At 40.1% G+C, this 19,359-nt stretch overlaps 1 protein-coding gene across 9 annotated transcripts in view; it reads left to right on the forward strand.

Annotated features, from left to right (window-relative positions):
* Window positions 1-19,359, forward strand: part of gbf1 (golgi brefeldin A resistant guanine nucleotide exchange factor 1) — a 237,543-nt gene that overhangs the window by 175,933 nt on the left and 42,251 nt on the right. For all 9 annotated transcript variants that reach the window (XM_038782817.1, XM_038782820.1, XM_038782818.1 and 6 more), the window contains 7 exons: window positions 1,391-1,593; window positions 5,322-5,445; window positions 7,359-7,484; window positions 10,487-10,569; window positions 13,381-13,617; window positions 14,519-14,612; window positions 18,576-18,752. In XM_038782817.1, coding sequence (XP_038638745.1) covers window positions 1,391-1,593; window positions 5,322-5,445; window positions 7,359-7,484; window positions 10,487-10,569; window positions 13,381-13,617; window positions 14,519-14,612; window positions 18,576-18,752 — 1,044 coding nt within the window. The remainder of the gene's footprint in view (window positions 1-1,390; window positions 1,594-5,321; window positions 5,446-7,358; window positions 7,485-10,486; window positions 10,570-13,380; window positions 13,618-14,518; window positions 14,613-18,575; window positions 18,753-19,359) is intronic.

Consider the following 19,359-nt stretch of genomic DNA (forward strand, 5'->3'; position numbering starts at 1 on the left):
GGTAGCCAATTGGATACAAAATTGGCTTGGCAGCAGAAGACAAAGGGTGGTTTTAGAGGGTTATTTTTCCAAACTGGAGGCTTGTGACCAGCAGTGCACCTCGGGGATCGGTGCTGGGTCCACTGTTACTTGTTATTTATATTAATGATTTGGATGAGAATTTAGTAGGCAGGGTTATTAAGTTTGCAGATGAAACCAAGATTGGTGGCATAGTGGACAGGATTGCAACGGGATCTTGATCAATTAGGCCAGTGGGCCAATGAGTGGCAGATGGAGTTTAATTTAGATAAATGTGAGGTGATGCATTTTGGTAGATTGAATTGGGACAGGACCTACTCAGTTATGATAGGATGTTGGGAATAGTTAAAGAACAAAGAGATGTAGGAATACAGGTTCATAGCTCCTTGAAAATGGAGTCACAGGTATACCGGTGGTGAAGAAGGTCAGGGTGGTGAAGAAGGTATTCGGCGTGCTTGGTTTCATTGGTCAGAACATTGAATACAGGAGTTGAAGATGTACAAGACTTTAGTAAGGCCACACTTGGAATCCAGTAGTTGAAGATGTACAAGACTTTAGTAAGGCCACACTTGGAATACAGTGTACGGTTCTGGTCAACCTATTATAGAAAGGATATTATTAAGCTGGAAAGAGTGCAGAAAGGATTTACGAGGATGCTACCAGGACTTGATGGTTTGAGTTATAAGGAGAGGCTGGATAGGCTGAGGCTTAGGGGGGTGAACTTATAGAGGTCTATAAAATAATATGGGGAATAGATAGGGTAGATAGTCAACATCTTTTCCCTCTATGTTCTTGAGGGCATAGATTTAAGGTGAGGGGGGAGAGATACAAAAAGGTCCAGAGGGGCAATTTTTAAACACACAGGGTGGTGAATGTCTGGAATGAGCTGCCAGAGGCAGTAGTAGAGGCGGGTACAATTTTGTCTTTTAAAAAGCATTTAGACTGTTATATGGGTATAGACGGATGTGGGCTAAATTCAGGCAATTGGGACTATCTTTGTGGTAAAAACTGGGCGGCATGGACAAGTTGGGCCGAAGGGCCTGTTTCCATGCTGTAAACCTCTATGACTGAAGTTAATTCGGCTTCAGAAGATTCCAAATAATGTTTTTATTGCCACCTGTATTACAAAAAAAATGCAAGGAAATCTGTAGATTGCTTTTGAATATTTAATAATAAAACATGTATGTTATTACTGGCAATAACATTTATCAAAATACACAGTCAAACTATCCCTGATTGGAGAGCAGGACTAGTGAGGGAGTGTCAGGTCTGGCTGCTTGTGTCAAACTCACGACTGTACCAGTAAAATGGTGTTGTTTGAAAAAGAGCACATTGGTGTTCAAAATGATTTTATTTCTTTTAATTCCTTAAGTTGCTTATTACTGGAACGGAACAGTTCAACCAGAAGCCGAAGAAAGGCATTCAGTTCCTTCAGGAGAAGGGCCTGCTCGCATCCCCCATGGACAACAGCGAAATAGCTCAGTGGCTCAGGGAAAATCCACGACTGGACAAAAAAATGATTGGCGAGTTTATCAGTGATCGGAAAAGTATGGAACTCCTGGACAGTTTTGTTGGGTATTGAAACTTCTTTTGAATATTTGTAAACTTTTATGTACTCTCGTCTATAATGAGTATCCCGTAGAATACGCAAGTGCTACCTGGAATTTAGGCCCACGAGGAAATCTTTGGTGACTTGGGAAATGCAAAAATCGCCTTTGTTTTGGATGTCACCTATTATAACGAGTGCATACATGAGTATGGCTACCAACTGTCTCACTTTGAATCCAAAAGCTAAGTTTACAGTGGTGGACAAACATCATTGCAACTCGTAATAATTGCTGTAAATATTGTTAGTTGTTTTCAATTTATTTATGTACGGGCAGCACGGTAGCATTGTGGATAGCACAATCGCTTCACAGCTCCAGGGTCCCAGGTTCGATTCCGGCTTGGGTCATTGTCTGTGCGGAGTCTGCATATCCTCCCCGTGTGTGCGTGGGTTTCCTCCGGGTGCTCCGGTTTCCTCCCACAGTCCAAAGATGTGCAGGTTAGGTGGATTGGCCAGGATAAATTGCCCTTAGTGTCCCAAATTTTCCCTTAGTGTTGGGTGGGGTTACTGGGTTATGGGGATAGGGTGGAGGTGTTAACCATGGGTAGGGTGCTCTTTCCAGGAGCCGGTGCAGACTCGATAGGCTGAATGGCCTCCTTCTGCACTGTAAATTCTATGATCTATGAGGTGTATTGACAACAATGCGCCTCAAGGATGTTCTTGCTATCGAGGGAGTGCAGCAAAGGATTACCAAACCGACTCCTGGGACAGCAGGACGGACGTATGAGGAGAGATTGAGTCAGTTAGGATTGCATTCACTGGAGTTCAGTCACTGAAGAATGAGGGTGATCTCATCGAAACCTATAAAATTCTAACTGGACTAGACAGGGTAAATGCAAGAAGGAGCTCCTGATGGTGGGGATGTCCAGAACCAGGGGTCACAATCTGAGGATAGACCTTTAGGACAGAGATGAAGAGAACTTTCTTCACCCACCGAGTGGTTGGTCTGTGGAATTCATTACTAAAGGAAGTAGTTGAGGCCAAAACATTATAATTTTTCAAGAAGCAGCTAGATATATCACCTGGGGCGAAGGGAATCAAAGGCTATGGGATGGGGGAAAAGACGGATTAGGCTATTGAGTTGGATGATCAGGCATGATCATTATGAATGGCAGAGTAGGCTCGAAGGGCCAAATGAACTCCTCCTGCTCTATTTTCTATGTTTCTAATTGTTTTTTCCCCAATTAAGGGACAATTTAACAAATCCACTTGGCCTGCTCACCTTTGTGGGGGTGAGAGCCACTCAAACATGGGGAGAATGTGCAAACTCCATACGGAGACTGACCCGGGGCAGGGATCGAACCCGGGTCCTCAGCACTGTGAGGCAGCAGTACCGCTTTATGTTTCTAATTGTTAATATGTTGTCCATTGGAGAGAATCATGTTTCATCAACTTTGCTGAATAATGTGAACGCGTCATACATTTAAGTCCTTGGACAGCCAACGTTTCTGTTAATCATTTTTCTGTTCTTACTCTGGTACAGATGCACATTTTTCTTTGGCAGACATGTGCCAAAGAGCTGTGCTTTATTCCAAGAGTTACATGGTAAAGTGCTTTGAGACATTGACTTTTTGTGCACAGATTAACTTGTTTCAAATTATGGCCGTTTTTTTTATTGGTCTTGTGCGTTCTGAGGAAAGCAATCATAAACTGCAGGCATTATATATTAATGCTGAAATATTTACTGAATACTGAGAACTTCGTTCCCAAGACTGCCTGCTGTTATAAACGGTGTTGCATTGTTTTGTATAAAGTGATCAAAGATTTCACTCTGCAACTAGTAGTTCCCATTTGACATTTGCTTGTTTACATCTGATCAGGAATAGCTAGTTTCACTTAGTGCTGCTTTCTGACATAATCTCATCAAGGAGTGATATAAGTAACTTTAAATGTTGGGTCTCCATGGGATTAATATTCAAGAGTGGCATTAAGGGTATCTCCGGTGAGCAGGTCGGGCCTATTTTGCATTGCATTTTCTCATGAAGCACTGATGTTATCTGTGTGGGTATCTCAACTTGGAACATTTGTTCGTGGGGGTGTATAGTTTTGTTTTGCTTTGGTGTGAGGAGACAAGTGAAACTCTAGTGAGAATAAACAACCCAATCGTTGTGTAACAATTATTAAAGACTATTTATTAAAGTAAAGAAAAGACAAATACCCACACATATGACTACTCATGCAATTAAAATGTATGAATTACTCATCACGCACAGTTTTTTTATAGAACGTACCCCTTGTTACAAAATATACCTTTAAGATACCTGAACTCTTAAAGACTTCCCTTGTTCCTTGTTGGATGAACAGCATCCAAATTGAATTATCCAAATTGAATAATTCCCCACAATACAGGGACGATACTCAAACTTGGGAACCATCTTTTTCCTGCTCCAGCGAAGATATTTTGAAACTGGTGTTTCAAAGGGTTTCTGCACTGCCTTGGCTCTAAGACTTAGAAGCTAGTTTGTCATAAACCTGGCATTCAGGCTTGGTGGTTGGAAACTGGCCTATCCACTTTCTAAGACTGCTAGGTGGTAACTGCCTCCCTCCCTTCTCATGTACTGATCAATGATACCTTTGTTGTTCTTTGATTATGCCATCTATATATGCCATCTATATAGGCTGCCTGCTCCATCAACTTCCGTGATTATACATTAACATATGCCCATCTCATGGACTTACCCAATCATCTATAATCTGTTTCTCCTCCATAAGCTATTAACACTTGAGTATTATCTAAACTGCCATTCTAACGTTGTTACCAGGAGAGATACATACCATTTGAGGCCCTTTGAATACTGTCTAGTATTGTCTCCCGGCAAATTCATGGCAATATGTAGTGACTCTGATTGAGTGGTGTTTTGTGTTGACAAAATTAAGTTGCCTAAGCCTTTGAACTAAACAATGAAATGACAGTAAAATTAGAATTTAGTGCTTAAAAATCAAATTTCGGAAAATGTGACTTTGAATGAAGAAATTGCACGGGAAAGATTTGCTACATTTTATCTTTTTAATTCTCTACAGTTTTAATTTTGAAATCATGAAAATAATCCACCTGTTCCTCTTTGCTGTTTTTGCTATATGAATTAAATTGAGGGCAGCACGGTGGCTCAGTGGGTTAGCACTGCAGTCTCACTGCGCTGAGGTCCCAGGTTCAATCCCGGCTCTGGGTCACTGTCCGCGTGGAGTTTGCACATTCTCCCCGTGTCTGCGTGGGTTTCGCCAAAGATGTGCAAGGTAGGTGGATTGAACACGCTAAATTGCCCCTTAATTGGAAAAAATTAATTGGGTACTCTAAATTTAAAAAAATAAATGAATTAAATTGACCACATTGCAAACCCATGCAGATCGTGCAATAATTGGCTTACCTTTACCAAATAGCTGCATTTTAAAAAGATTTATTTTTGCAGTCTCACAGAATTGTGACTTGCTTATAAGCGTTTCACATTTTCTTCGTACCTTGGTCACACAAAAGAATGTTTGGATTATATTGTGTTGGACTGAAAAGACCATGGTTGAAATTCTCCATCCTCATTCGTGGCTGGGATTTTTCGATGCCGCTGAAAGTGAATGAAGGTTTGGCTTGAACACCAAATCTTCTGTTCTCGCTGGCAATGAATGTGATTCCATGGAGCATCCTGCCCGAACAGACGAACGAAGGCTACTGTTATTGACTTGTGTCTTGTTATTTAAATACCAGGACGTTTACGTTCCAAGGGTTGAGAGTTGATGAAGCATTGCGCTCCTATCTAGAAGCCTTCAGACTCCCTGGCGAAGCTCCTGTCATTCACAGGTTATTAGAAGTCTTCACAGATCACTGGCATGTATGTATTCCGCAAACTAAAACAGTTACTCATTGTGAATGTATTGAAGCTTGTTTGATGAAGATAGTTTGAGTACTTGCTGGCAGCCTCACCAGTATTTCAGAGACTCTGTATGCCCCTATTTTTATGCTGTTGGTGTAACGTTTGGAATGACAACTGACAGATTGCAGTTACAGACGGTTCGACTTATTTGTTAGTAATAGCCTTAAGGGATCTATAACACTATTACCCACATACATGTAATAAAAGCAAAATGCTATTTATATAGGGGATCTGAAAATGATTGGGGAGCCCAGCGCATCATTGCAGAAGACGAAGCTGAAGTATTTGCTTAAATCTTCGGCCACAAGTGGCGAGTGGATGATCTCTGCCTCCTCCAGAAGTCTCCAGCATCACAGATATAATTTTCAGGCAATTCAATTCACCCAATGTGATCTCAAGCTGAAGGCATTGGATACTGCAAAGGCTATGGGCATTGACAACATTCCGTCAATAGTACTGAAGACCCATGCTCCAGAACTAGCCGCGCCCGAGCCAAACTGTTCCAGAACAACTAAACTCTGGCATTTACCCGATAATGTGGAATATTGTCCACGTGTATCCTGTCTGCAAAAAGCAGGGCAAACCCAACCCGGCAATTAACACCCCTTCAGCCTACTCTTGATCATCAACAAAGTGACAGAAGTTGTCATTGACAATGCTATTAAGTGGCACTTATTTCCCTGTAACCTGCTCACTGATTACTTAGTTTGGGTTCTGCCAAAGTTACTCAGCTCCTGACCTTGTTACAGCCTTGGTTCAAAGATGGACAAAAGAGCTGAGGTGAGAGTAACTGTGCTTGAATTCAAAGCAACAATTGACCAAGTTGTGGCATCAAGGAGCCCAAGCAAAACTAATGTCCATGGGAACCAGGGAAACATTCTCCATGGGTTAGAGTCATACTTGCCACAAGGGAAGATAGCTTTGGTTGTTGCAGGTCAATCATCTCAGTCCCAGGACAGCACTGCAGGAGTTCCTCGAGGCCCAACTTTCTTCAGCTACTTCATCAATGACCTTCCCTCACTCATAAGGTCAGTGGTGGGGATGTTCACTGATGACGGCATAATGTTCAATAGCATTCACAATTCCTGAGATACCTCTGGACTTGGGCTGATAAGTGGCAAGTGCCACACAAATGCCAGGCAATGGCCATATACAACAAGAGTGGATCTAATCCTCTCCCCATGACATTCAAAGGCATTACCATCGCTGAATCCCCCACAATCCGCATCCTCAAGGTTATCATTGACCAGAAACTGAACTGGACTAGCCATCTAAATATTGTGGCTACAAGAGCAGCTCAGAGACTAGAAATTCTTCAGCAAGTAATTCACCTCATTCCCCAAGCTTGCCCCCCATCTACAAGGCACAAGTCAGGGGTTTAATGGAATACTCCCACTTGCCTGGATGCATGGAGCTCAAACAGCACTCGCAAAGCTAGACACCATCCAGGACAACACAGCCCACTTGATTGGCACCCCATCCACCATCTGGCAGCATGGTCACGTGACCCGTCTGGGGCCAATCGCAGTGGAGAGCCAGTGAGAGGAGATTTTGACAAGCTTTTAATTTAATGTTTCCAAATTCAATTTCAATTAAAATTTGCAAAGAATAATCATTTGATCTGGTTAATTGTTTATTTGGGTAAAAGTAACTGAATTAATGGGTTTATTACAATCAAAATGCCATCAAGTAAATGTCTTCACAGTCATGTGGCTGGTGATGGAGGAAAGAGTGAATCTTGCAACTTGAAGCAAAGCACAAATTTGTCCAATAAAATACTCAACTGTATTCAATTTAGCTGAAAAACATCCTTTTGAACCACTTGTCTTTTTTTGTGGGACATTTCTGAATTTGCCTGTTCCTCTTTTCAGAAAATTAATGGCACACCATTTTCCAACAATGATGCCTGCTTTGCACTTGCCTATGCTGTAATCATGCTCAATACTGACCAACACAATCACAATGTTCGGAAGCAAAATGTGCCAATGACATCAGAGGTGAGTGGATCAAAGACTTTATTGGTTAAGTACTTTTGCAAATATTAATTTACTCAAATAGATACAACAGTCACATTTTGTTGTTGGTAAGATAATAAGAAACTATGGAACTTAGGAAAGGCTTTTCAGTTCAACCTCCCCAAATAAATGTGTGACCTGTGTACTTGACCACCACAGAAACCCACTGGATGCTGTGCTCGTAAGCATTTGAGGTAAAGAAGCCGTATTATTGCTGCAACTGGTCTCCCAATGAACTCCTCTAATTTATTAAATCCCGAACGGGAACCTTGATTTTCTTATGCTCCGGGTCAGAAAGAATTAGCAGTCTCCCCTTCTTTATTCCTTTAGTCAACCTCCCGCAGTTGGTCGCAACATGGTTAATTTAAAAGGGATTCCTAGGGGCGGTACCATGGCACAGTGGTTAGCACTGCTGCCTCACGGTGCCAAGGACCTGGGTTCGATCCCGGCCCCGGGACACTGTCCATGTGGAGTTTGCACATTCTCCCAGTGTCTCCGTGGGTCTCACCCCCACAACCCAAAGAAATGAAAAATGAAATGAAAATCGCTTCTTGTCACAAGTAGGCTTCAAATGAGGTTATTGTGAAAAGCCCCTAGTCGCCACATTCCGGCACCTGTTCGGGGAGGCTGGTACCCGAATTGAACCGTGCTGCTGGCCTGCCTTGGTCCGCTTTAAAAGCCAGCGATTTAACCCTGTGCTAAACCAGCTATGCAGGTTAGGTGGATTGGCCACGCTAAATTGCCCCTCAATTGGGGAAAAAAGAATTGGGTACTCTGAATTTTTAAAATAAAATGGCAAATTGGATCCAGAATTGGCTGAGTGGCAGGAAACAGATGCCAATTGAACCTGCATGTTAACTTTAAGTGAATCCTGAACTAGGATTCCTAAGCCTCTTTGTGTTAATGATTTCTGAAGCCTTTCGCCACTTAGAAAATAGCCTATGCCTCTTGTGCACAAATTCTCACTTTTCTACTTTTCGATATTGTATTGCATCTGCCACTTCAGCATTGTGCCCTGACCTAATTCACTTTGTATATTTAACATCTCAGCTAATTGCTTTAAAACAGACAATCTGTCCACCTGATTTTGTCAATTCTGAAAGGGCTTCGTTAGTTGAGAAAAGGAGAAATTTAAATAACCCTGCAGGCCCGATGCTTAACTAAAGCTTTCGAGACCTTTTAACGCTCATTGCCACCTATCCTTTGCACATCCAGTAACTTGGTTCTAATTTGTTCACACCAGCCACTGTGTTAGGGCTGCTGTGTTTCTCTACACATTTGTGATCAGTTAAATGCTATTCATGGCAGTGTAATTTGCAAGGAGCAACGCTATCTCTTTGGGAAGAATAAATCTATAACGCCATCATGTGGCTTCCAGGAATGTGTTTGCAATATGTTTCTGGTACTTTTTATTTCTGGCTTTCATTGCTATATGTTAGCAGCAGAGATACACGCATATCTGGTGTTATCAGTTTGATATATTTTCTCAACAGAATTTGAGTGATAGCTTCTTTGAGAAGAAAAAGAACACTATATAATGTCTTTCAAATGTTCAGGATGTGGCATTGTCTTTGGAACTGGTGAACTACTTTTGTAGCCATTGTTTGTAGGCATGCAAAGCAACCAATTTGTGTAGATCAAGATCCCATAAAGTGCAAGTAATAATTGGATAACCTAGTGTTGGCTAAGAAAGCAATGTTGGCTAGGATACTGGACCAAACCCCTCTTTGAATAGTGTCTTGAGATCTGATCACAGTGCTGGGGCCTTTGCTTAACCTAAAGGTGTCAACCTAAAGCTGATTGGTGAACAGTGAATCACTTTGTGTAATTGTCAGCCTCAATGCCTTGTTAGGGTCTTTTGTGGTGCTTGATCCCTTTACCTTCTGAGTTGGAGGAGGTACTACCACGACTGGCCAGAGTGCGAGTTGGGGTTCTGTTAGGTATCGCGGTGGCAACATTGTTTGTACCTTTGAAGCTAGTTGCCACATAGTTTAGTCCAGCATAAATTAGGTAATTTGGACATTCGGAATTCTCGGTCTGTTTACCCGAACAGGCGCTGGAATGTGGCGACTGGGGGCTTTTCACAGTAACTTCATTGCAGTATTAATGTAAGCCTACTTGTGACAATAAAATATTATTTTTTTAAACATTCAGACTGCCATTTGCATCTCTGGAGTCATGCACGTAGAACACAGGAAACGTTTGTGCTATAATGACTCGATGGGCCGAATGGCCTCCTTCTGCATTGTAAATTCTATGATCATCTATGATTAATCTAGGACAAAGGTTCGGCACAACATCGTGGGCCGAAGGGCCTGTTCTGTGCTGTATTTTTCTATGTCTATAATACCGGAGTGGTTTATCCTTTTTCAAGGATTTTTCTCCTCACAATGTTTGCAGTGTAATTAGTTAACAATCTCCTACCAAATAAAATTAAGCCATTTAAACTTATGAAGACGTGAGCCTTGATGCCTGTTCTGAACTTGTACGAACTGAAATTATTGCCGATCATTCTGTAAGATCGTTAACCTTAATAAATAATATATCCTAATGGGTGGATGAATAAGGTTTCAATTTAACTAAATAGTGCAATGGTCAACCTTCAAAAATGGTAAGTAAATGATGTTTTTGATAAAGTCTAAAGTAATTATGCTTGTCCACTATAACATAAGCTTTTAAATCCTTTTACATACCTAAAATGGTGCAGTATTTCATCAGATCGCCTGCTTGACCTGTTCCATTAAATCATTTTAATTAGCTGAAAGCTCAATGTGTACAAGGATTGCACCTGTCCTTCATGTTGTTTATCGTGAGGAAATTGAGTGATAGATTTCAATGTTACTACGTTAAAGCGGATTTTCAAGAATTTTACTGTGTCTTATCCACCGCCCTTTTTAATATTGATTTGGGTCGGCAGTGGCATTATCGAGTACGATCAAGAATTAATGGTCTTATTTTTGGTACCTTTTTTTTTCCTGCTGCAGCAATTCAAAAAGAATTTGAAAGGAGTCAATGGCTCTACCGATTTTGACCAAGATATGTTAGAGGACATCTATAATGCAATCAAGTAAGTTTGTTTCCCTAAAAGCTTCTACTTCTAGTCAGATTTTAATTACCTTACTACCTTCATCGTTTTAACAGCAATCTACAGAGTGAGCTGCAGCCAGTGGGTATATTCTTCTCATTAGTTCATAAAGGATATTTCTAAAATATGTTTTCAAGCTGAAATGTATTGGATGGTGGGGAATTAATACACATTTCAGTGGCTAATGTTCATTAATTCCTTCCTAACCATTATAATCCAGTCTGTTTAAATATAGTAATGTATATGAGTATCACTGGTCACAGTGGGTGTATTTGCACTGATTGTTGGTGCATATTTGAAGACTACAACAAAAGGTCCTCTTCAAACTTTGCTGTGAAAGTAAACGAGTAATTATTTCATCCTGAACTGACGCCTGTGAATGCACTCTCAATTAGTCTCACTCTTTCTGCTTCCTTTTACTCTCCTCCTCTCACAACCTCTCCCTTAGAGGGCAACAGTCTTGCAGTTCAGGTCGGGGCAGAATAGTTATGGCTGCTTGGGCATGTTCGGAATGGGTGTCATTTCCATTGTCGCTGTCTAATAATTGGCTGTAGAGACCAGAGGTGATGGCAGCTGCAGGTTCTGCCACTGTGAACCTGTATCAGTCAGTTGCTCCACGTTGAGCTATTTCTCTCCTCCCATGTGAAGTGCAGATTTAAAATGGAAGGAATTGTTTTGATCGTGTTTGGTGCTTGGTCAGCAGATTGAGCCCTGCCATTCTCCTTTAGATAGGACCTTGCTGAGGGTTGAACAGTACTGCTGATTGAGCTGGGGACCCATGTTAATTTTCCACAAGTCCTGAGATTCTGGCTGATTGTACCCTGCTCAACACCTTGGCTGAAATAAGCTAACAAAAATATGCATTTATTTAGCAACTTGTCACATCTTCAGGAAGCACAAGGCCAGGGTTCAGACTTCAAATTTCCTTATTTATTGACCTCAGTGCTGTACTGTTTGCTGTTACCCACTGTGAGCTGTTGGTGTACTGTTATGGAGAAATGCTCTTTTTATCGAAAAAGCATTTCTGCGTCTAATAGCGGTTTCCACTTGGCGAGAAGGGTGAAGCGTTGCCTTTAGAGTTACTTCAATCACAGTTAGTGAGGGTGAACCTGGCGGTGACCTGTTTCAGAAATGTAAAAAATGTATTTAATTCCCTTCAAGGGCAAATCGCTATGGTCAATAAATGAAAGACCACCGCACAGTATGAGTAACCATGTAACAAGCTAAAGCAATATTTGGCTACTGGTACTTGGTCGAGTTCATATGTTCCTCATAAACCTGGGTAGCTGTGATGTGGTTTCGAAAATAGAGCTGGGGTGTATTAACATTGTTGGAAAAGCCTGTCAGATGTTTGCAAGCTATTTATATTGTTACCTTCCTACAATGGAAGTTATTTCACCTTGGTCTGTAAACCAAATGGTATAAACAAGTCTACATTTAGACCACTTCAGTATTTATAAATACACATTATGTTTTAGGAAAGGAAAAACTTGCCCAAGATTCCAGAAAAATGGTAAAGAAAGTATTCTTGATTTAATTTGGTATAATGCCAGCTATTGGTTACTTTAAAGATTAAGAGCTCAGAGTGCCTGAGATGCAGGATGTTCGTACTTTAGCCTCAGATGGTATTAATCTGGGAACACGCACAATTCATAATTATTGAAAGCTATTTTACTTTCTCATTTAGTATTGGAAACTTTTATCTATACCACCTACAGCGATTAATCAGTTGTTGACTCATGGGAACATTTTATATTTCTAAAATTAACTCGGAAGGAAGAGCTCAATATATAAATAGCAACTTATAAAATCCTCAGAGCATCCAATGTATTTTGTGTTCAATGAATTAATTTCTAACTTTAGCTGCTCTTGTAATGTAGGGACACACAGGTTGTGTGTTTCACAAGATCCAGAAGATTGGAAGTTGTTCTTTAGGATACTTATACTATATATGCCAACTTGGAAAAACTGCAGATAGCTTCTGAACAAGTTGGAAAAAACGCCTGACAGCTCAAAAAAAATCTGCCCCAGCCCCAATCAAAAACCACTTTTGAATATAGGCCAGTGAGCAGGGTCATTAGTTTATGGTTACCAAGTATGTTAAATTCTTGCTATTTCTTGGGTTCTAGGATTTTTACCAGTGTTTTCAGAATCATTTTTGGTCCACTGAAAACTTTTTTGGTCCATTTATGAAAACTGAAAAATCAGTCAAGCAAGCCTATTACATTTATCAGAAAGTATATGATATGAATGCCCTCCACTGATTGGAACTGGAAAATTCTTGGCTTTATGGCTGATTTTAACAGCAGGTGAAGCAACTTACCCAGAGAAATGCCAACGTTTAAAATTTTTTATCTTAATAGGTTTACTGTCGTTCATTAATGTTGATTAAAACACTTACTAAAAGGTTTTCAATTTTACAGAAGGATATTCAAAGTGCCAACTGAAATTTGTTTTAATTGGTATTTCTTATTTTTGCAGTAGCTTTTGTTTTACAGTCATGTTTGATGTTCCTCAAGATTTGTAGTCCTTTTTGGTACAGATGAATGTTGATTGTACCTAATTTACCTGTAAATTCTGATGTATAGTATACAAATTAGAAAATAAACTCACTCTAACTCGCTCTGCCCCCAAATGAAACCGTTGTAAAATTCGGTGGGAATCGTTATTTCAGCATTGGGGATCAAAGTGATGGTTGGGAAATAAGTTGAAAAGAAATTTTGTATTATTTACCTTGGGGTGCTATATATGATTAGTACAATATGTAAAATCCTTTTCATCCTTTTACTACAGGAACGATGAGATTGTGATGCCAGAGGAGCAAACAGGTTTTGTGAAAGAGAACTATGTATGGAACGTACTTTTGAATCGTGGGAGTTCATCGGAAGGCATTTTCCTCCACGTACCTCCTGGAAGCTACGATCACGACCTGTTCACCATGACTTGGGGTCCCACCATAGCTGCACTTTCCTATGTTTTCGACAAGAGCTTAGATGAAACTATAATACAGAAGGCAATATCCGGTTTCAGGTAAAAGTTTTGAAACATTACTCGAGGCACTTGTGCCTTAACAGTGATGCATTTTTATCGAGGAGGGATCTCCAGAGTAGAAAGCAGGAATTCACATTTGTCCAAAGTGAGCAGATAGAGCAGACGTTACAAGAGCTCAGTTAGGCTTCAGCTGAATTCTGAGGAGCAGTGTTTACTGATGCTCTTGTGTGCATTGTGCTGAGAAAGGGGAACTTCTGCAGGATGAAGCACTCTGCTTCACCTCATGCTTTAGTCAGATTTGTCCCTTATTCCAACACAAAACAGTTTCCATCACTGATTGCATTGTAACAATTCCGCAGTTAAGTAAGTCATCTGTAAGCCAAACCTTATCTTGAACTTTTGTGTAGTCCAATTGTGCTTTAGAAAGATTGGTATCATCAGTAACTCCTATTTATCAGACATATATATCATTTAACTTGAACTTATTTATTTTGATTTTTGTGTATTTCCACAATGTTCACAGAAATTGTTAAGAACTCCAATCCCAGGGCAGCATGGTGATGCAGTGGTTAGCACTGCTGCCTCACGGCATTGAGGTCCTCGGTTTGATCCCAGCTCTGGGCCACTGTCCGTGTGGAGTTGCACATTCACCCCGTGCCTGCGTGGGTCTCACCTCCACAACCTAAAGATGTGCAGGCTAGGAAGAGTAGATTGGCAACGCTAAATTGCCCCTTAATAGGGAGAAAATGAATTGGGTACTCTAAATTTATTTAAAAAGAACTCCTGTCCGGCTGCAACCTAAGTTTGACCATTTGGTGTGTTGTATCTTCAATCCAATCCAATTATATTCCATGCTTTGTTTTAACTCTGAAAAAGGTTAAACATAAATGATTGATTAATCTTTCTATGCAGTGACCATTTTTCTTTTTCCCATGTTCAGAAAATGTGCAATGATCTCCGCTCATTATGGACTAAGTGACGTGTTTGACAACCTTATAATTTCCCTGTGCAAGTTTACAACTCTTAGCAGTGAGGTTGGTACTTTATAATACTTCATTGTTTTGCCTGACTACTAGTATTCCTTTTGAAAGTTACTGAGGTAATTTACACATTGTAATATTTGTGATTTGAATTTGATAACAGTAATAATGAAGAAATGTATTTGAACACCAGATTTGATTTTTGGATCCAGAATTGCATCTCTTGAATCTTTCCCTCCTGTTATAGGAGTTTGGCGTAAATTGTAGTTGATTTTATTATATGGTGCAGCATTCATAATGGGATGATTTACAGTCTGGAGTCTTCCAGTCCTCTCTTGGTGAGGAATAACGCAGTATAATTGCCAGGCGTAAGCTGGGCATTACATCTAGCCATTGGCGCATATTTTAAAATATGATCTGTGTTTTATTTTGATCTGTTGATTTGAATAAGAAACAAAATAAAAACTATAAACTCATTTACTTTTGAGACTATCCAAAATTAATTTGATTCATCTATAATGATGTGGTAAAATTGCTTCAAGTTCTATGAACTAAGATATATTTATCTGTGGGTGCCAGGAGCTAGTTCATGGATACCAGGCTGCCAGAATCCAAACAGCAATATAAAAGCAATATAAGAGAAGCATTGTGTGAAGCGTAACAACCTATTTTCAATATATTGCCTGTGTATTAGCTCTGGACCTTCTGCTTAAACATAACTGACACCAGGAAGCATGTAGTTTACTTGTTAAATAACACCAGTACATTTATTACATCATTAGACACATTGCTCAGACCTTAAAATATTTCCTAGCTCTTCCCTTTTAGTGTATATTTAACAAGTGGATTCACAATAGATGGTGCACTGTTTGAAACATGAATAATATGGAAACAACTTCAACCTTATCAGTTTTGCCACAGTCGTTCACTGTCACATTATCCATTCGTCAAATACCATTGTCTGATGGAGGCAGGGAAGTATGTAAATGATTTAATCCAAGAAATATATTGGGAACTTTTATCATCAGATATATTTAGGTGCGGTGTTATTGGGAGTTGTATAATAAAGTTGTATTCATTTAAATATATTTTCTGTTTCTAAATGTGCAATCAATTTGAAACGTTCTTATTTAAAGTGGGCATTACAACTTGTAATGTATTTACAAAATATACTTGCTATACTAGGAGTTCAAATATTTAATTATTTCTCTGCTAAAACTTTAATGTAAATTGCTTTAAAGACTTTCCAGATAAAAGTAAGCAATAGAGTTTATATCGGAGAGAAACCTTTAGGAAAGTCCAGGATTAATTAAAACTTTATGCAAAATATCACCAGCCTATTTCAAGGCGAGGATATTTTGAACACACAAACACGGTGTTGCATGCAATGGGGTTTTAACATGCTACATCTATAATTTGAGAATTTAGTAGAGTTTGGACATTGAGGAGATCGACACATCTATAATGTGAAAGTTAAAATGCACTGTTTAAAAAAAATTTTCTTTACATAAGTGCACTGATAAGATGGAACTTTTTCGCCTTTAAAAAAAAATTATTTTCAAGTAAACACCATAAAATGGTCAGTGCTGAGAGGATTTTGTGCAAAAACAAGATGATTAAACTTTTGAATTGAGACAACAAAAACATAAAATACTGGACAATTTCAGCAGGTCTGACCGCATCTGTGGAGAGAGAAGGGAGCTATCGTTTCAAGACTGGATGGCTGTTTGTCAAAGCTGGAGGGAACTGGAAATGGGGTCAGATTTATACAGTACTGTGGTGGGGGGACATGGAGAGGTGGGCCTGGATAGGTGGAGATTAACAAAGATGTCGTGGACAGAAGACAAAAGGAATGCAAATGAGGTGTTTAAGAAGGGTGCTGATAGTGGCACATAAAGAGATTAGAATGTGTGAATGGCAGAACAAAGGTGTGTGTTAAAGGGCAACTAGGAAGTTGGCCCAAGTGAGGTGGGGGGAGGGGGAACAGTGGTGAGGGAATACCGATTAATAGAAGAAATGAAGATAGAAATAAAATTCGGGTGAAGGTAGAGAAGATAGTTCACAGTCTGAAGTTGTTGAGCTCCATGTTAAGCCTGGATCTAATCTGAAGATGAGGTGCTGTTCCTCCAGTTTGCGCTGGGCATCACTGGAACATTGCAGCAGGCCAAGGATGGACACGTGAACATAAGAAAGAGCAGGACGGTGAGTTGAAATGGCAAGAAGCAGGAAGGTCTGGGTCCTGCTTGCAGACGGAACAAAGATGTCTGCAAAGCGATCACCCAGTCTGTGTTTAGTCTCTCCAGAGTAGGGTCGACTGCATTGACGAATGCAGTAGTCCAGATTGAAGGAGGTGCACATGAAGCGCTGCCTCACCTGAAACGCGTATTTAGGGCCTGAGATGGTGAGGAGGTAAAGGGGCAGGTGAAACACCTTCTGTGATTGCATGGGAACGTGCTGTAGGAAGAGGGCGAGGTGTTGGAGGTGATGGAGGAGTGGACCAGGATATCCCAGAGGGAACTGTCCCTGTGAAATGCTGACGGGAGTGAGGAGAAGATGTGTTGATGGTGGAATCATGCTGGAGTTGGTGGACTGATGGAAGATGATTCTTTGAATGTGGAGGCTGGTGGGGTGAAAAGTGAGGACAAGGGAAAGGAGGAGGGGTGTGAGGGCAGAGGTGCAGGAGATGGGTCGTACATGGTTGAGAGCCCTGTCAACTACGGTGGGTGGTAAACCACGATTAAGGAAGAATGAAGACATGTCAGCAGCACCGTTTTGGAAAGTGGCATGATCAGAACCGATGCAATGGAAACAAAGGAACTGGAGAATGGGATGGAGAGGACAAGTTCAGCCAGACAGAAGAGAGTGGTGGTGGAGGGATTGTTCAGGCCTCTGTTCAAGGAAGAAGTGGAGATCCCTCCGACTATCCTGGTGGGGAATGGAGGAATAGAGGGATTGGACATCCATGGTAATGGACTTCAATTGTGGAGTAGACGGTAGTTTCTTTTTGAACAAACTTGTACATGGACTTCAAAAACATTAGATGTTTGATAGTGCAATGATCTAGAGATATCTCCCTCCTTTATTCATATGGAATTTTATCACTAACCTACAACACCTTTTGGGATTCAGATCTGCCAAATGTAGTCACCTGCTGGTGGATCATTTCACCAGATGTTAATACTGGCTTGAACATGTGAGATTTGAGCTAAGCTGATACCACTGATATCATCCCATGCTTAAATTTGAAATAATATGTCTTGGTAAAACAGTGGACGTTGATTTCACTCAATGGACCTGCTGCTGAACAGTGTTTGTCTGTCAGTTTGAGAACATAGCGATAATCGTGATCCTCCTTGTTAGCTTTTTCGCCAGCATAGTTTTTCCTTCCGATTTGCCTCCGATTTCCATCCTTCCACTTGCTACAATCCACATTATTCTTGTTACTCTTCATGTCTATGTCACTCAAAATCTAATTGAAACCAATGATATTTTGGCTGAATTTCTTATTCATTTTCTCGTGAGTTGCCAATCTAGGCTCAGCAACTTTTGATTAAATCAGTTACATCCGTTGTGCTTATTTTGCTGTTTTAAAAAAATGTTCTTTATGAATTTAGAGTACCCAATTCATTTTTTCCAATTAAGGAGCAATTAATTTAGCGTGACCAATCCACCTACCCTGCACATCTTTAGTTTGTGGGAGTGAAACCTGTTATATTACTTGGCGGAATATATGTTACTCATTTGTTTATGCCGAGTTGAACTTAACTTTGATGATGAAACTCAAAAGTTGTCCAGTGATAACAAATAATTTATTGAGTACCTAATCAATTTACTTGTGAGTTCGATTCTTCAACACTTGCCCTCTAGTGATCATCTGACTGTACTGACTACACATTAATCATTCATGTATTTTACATATACAGAGATCATTACAAAACCCACGCAAACACGGGGAGAATGTGCAAACCCCACATGCTTGTTTTGCTGTTAATCCGTTGTATTGTTCTTTTCCTGCAGACTGTAGAGAATCTTCCAAATGTTTTTGGTAGCAATGCAAAGGCTCAACTTGCAGCCAAGACGGTGTTTAATTTATCACATCGTCATGGTGACATTCTGAGAGAGGGGTGGAAGAATATTATGGATGCAATGCTGCAGCTTTTCCGTGCCGAGCTTTTGCCCAAAGGCATGGTGGAGGTAAGCATTTGCTCCTGAAATACTCATTGTTAAATTAATTCCCGATCAATAGTTGTGATAACTGCTGCACAATGAAGAAAAATGGTGAGTGTAGAATAAAATATTGTGATGCAATCGATGATAATTAGTCTCTCGGTAAGTACGTAACAAAATCAAGATATCTGTTGAAATGGAAACAAGAGCATGTTTAAAATATCACAGTAAATCTTGAAAAAAAACGTTGCTGTACCTTTTAGAACAGTCCTAAAATAAATGCTCAAACGAAGAAGTAATAGTGGAAGAAGACAAAAATCTAATCTGAAGTGCTCACATAAGTTCCTTAACTTCATGGTGCCTCAGATGCTCAAACAAGAAGAATCTGGTGATGGTTCAAGTTCGATAGTTGATTGTTGTTCAAATATAAATATATTATCTATATTATATGTGTGTGTGTCTTTTTATATATATATATTATATATATATATACTTCAGGAGTGAAGGACATTTTTGCTGCTCAGTTGAAAAATGATTGACCTGAGTCAAGAATAAATGCACAATAATTGACAACACTCTTTCCAGCCACCAACTCAACATATCCGTCAACACAAGCTGCAGCGGTTTAATAAAG

Source organism: Scyliorhinus canicula, chromosome 22, assembly GCF_902713615.1.
Source record: "Scyliorhinus canicula chromosome 22, sScyCan1.1, whole genome shotgun sequence".
Taxonomy (NCBI): Eukaryota; Metazoa; Chordata; class Chondrichthyes; order Carcharhiniformes; family Scyliorhinidae; genus Scyliorhinus; species Scyliorhinus canicula.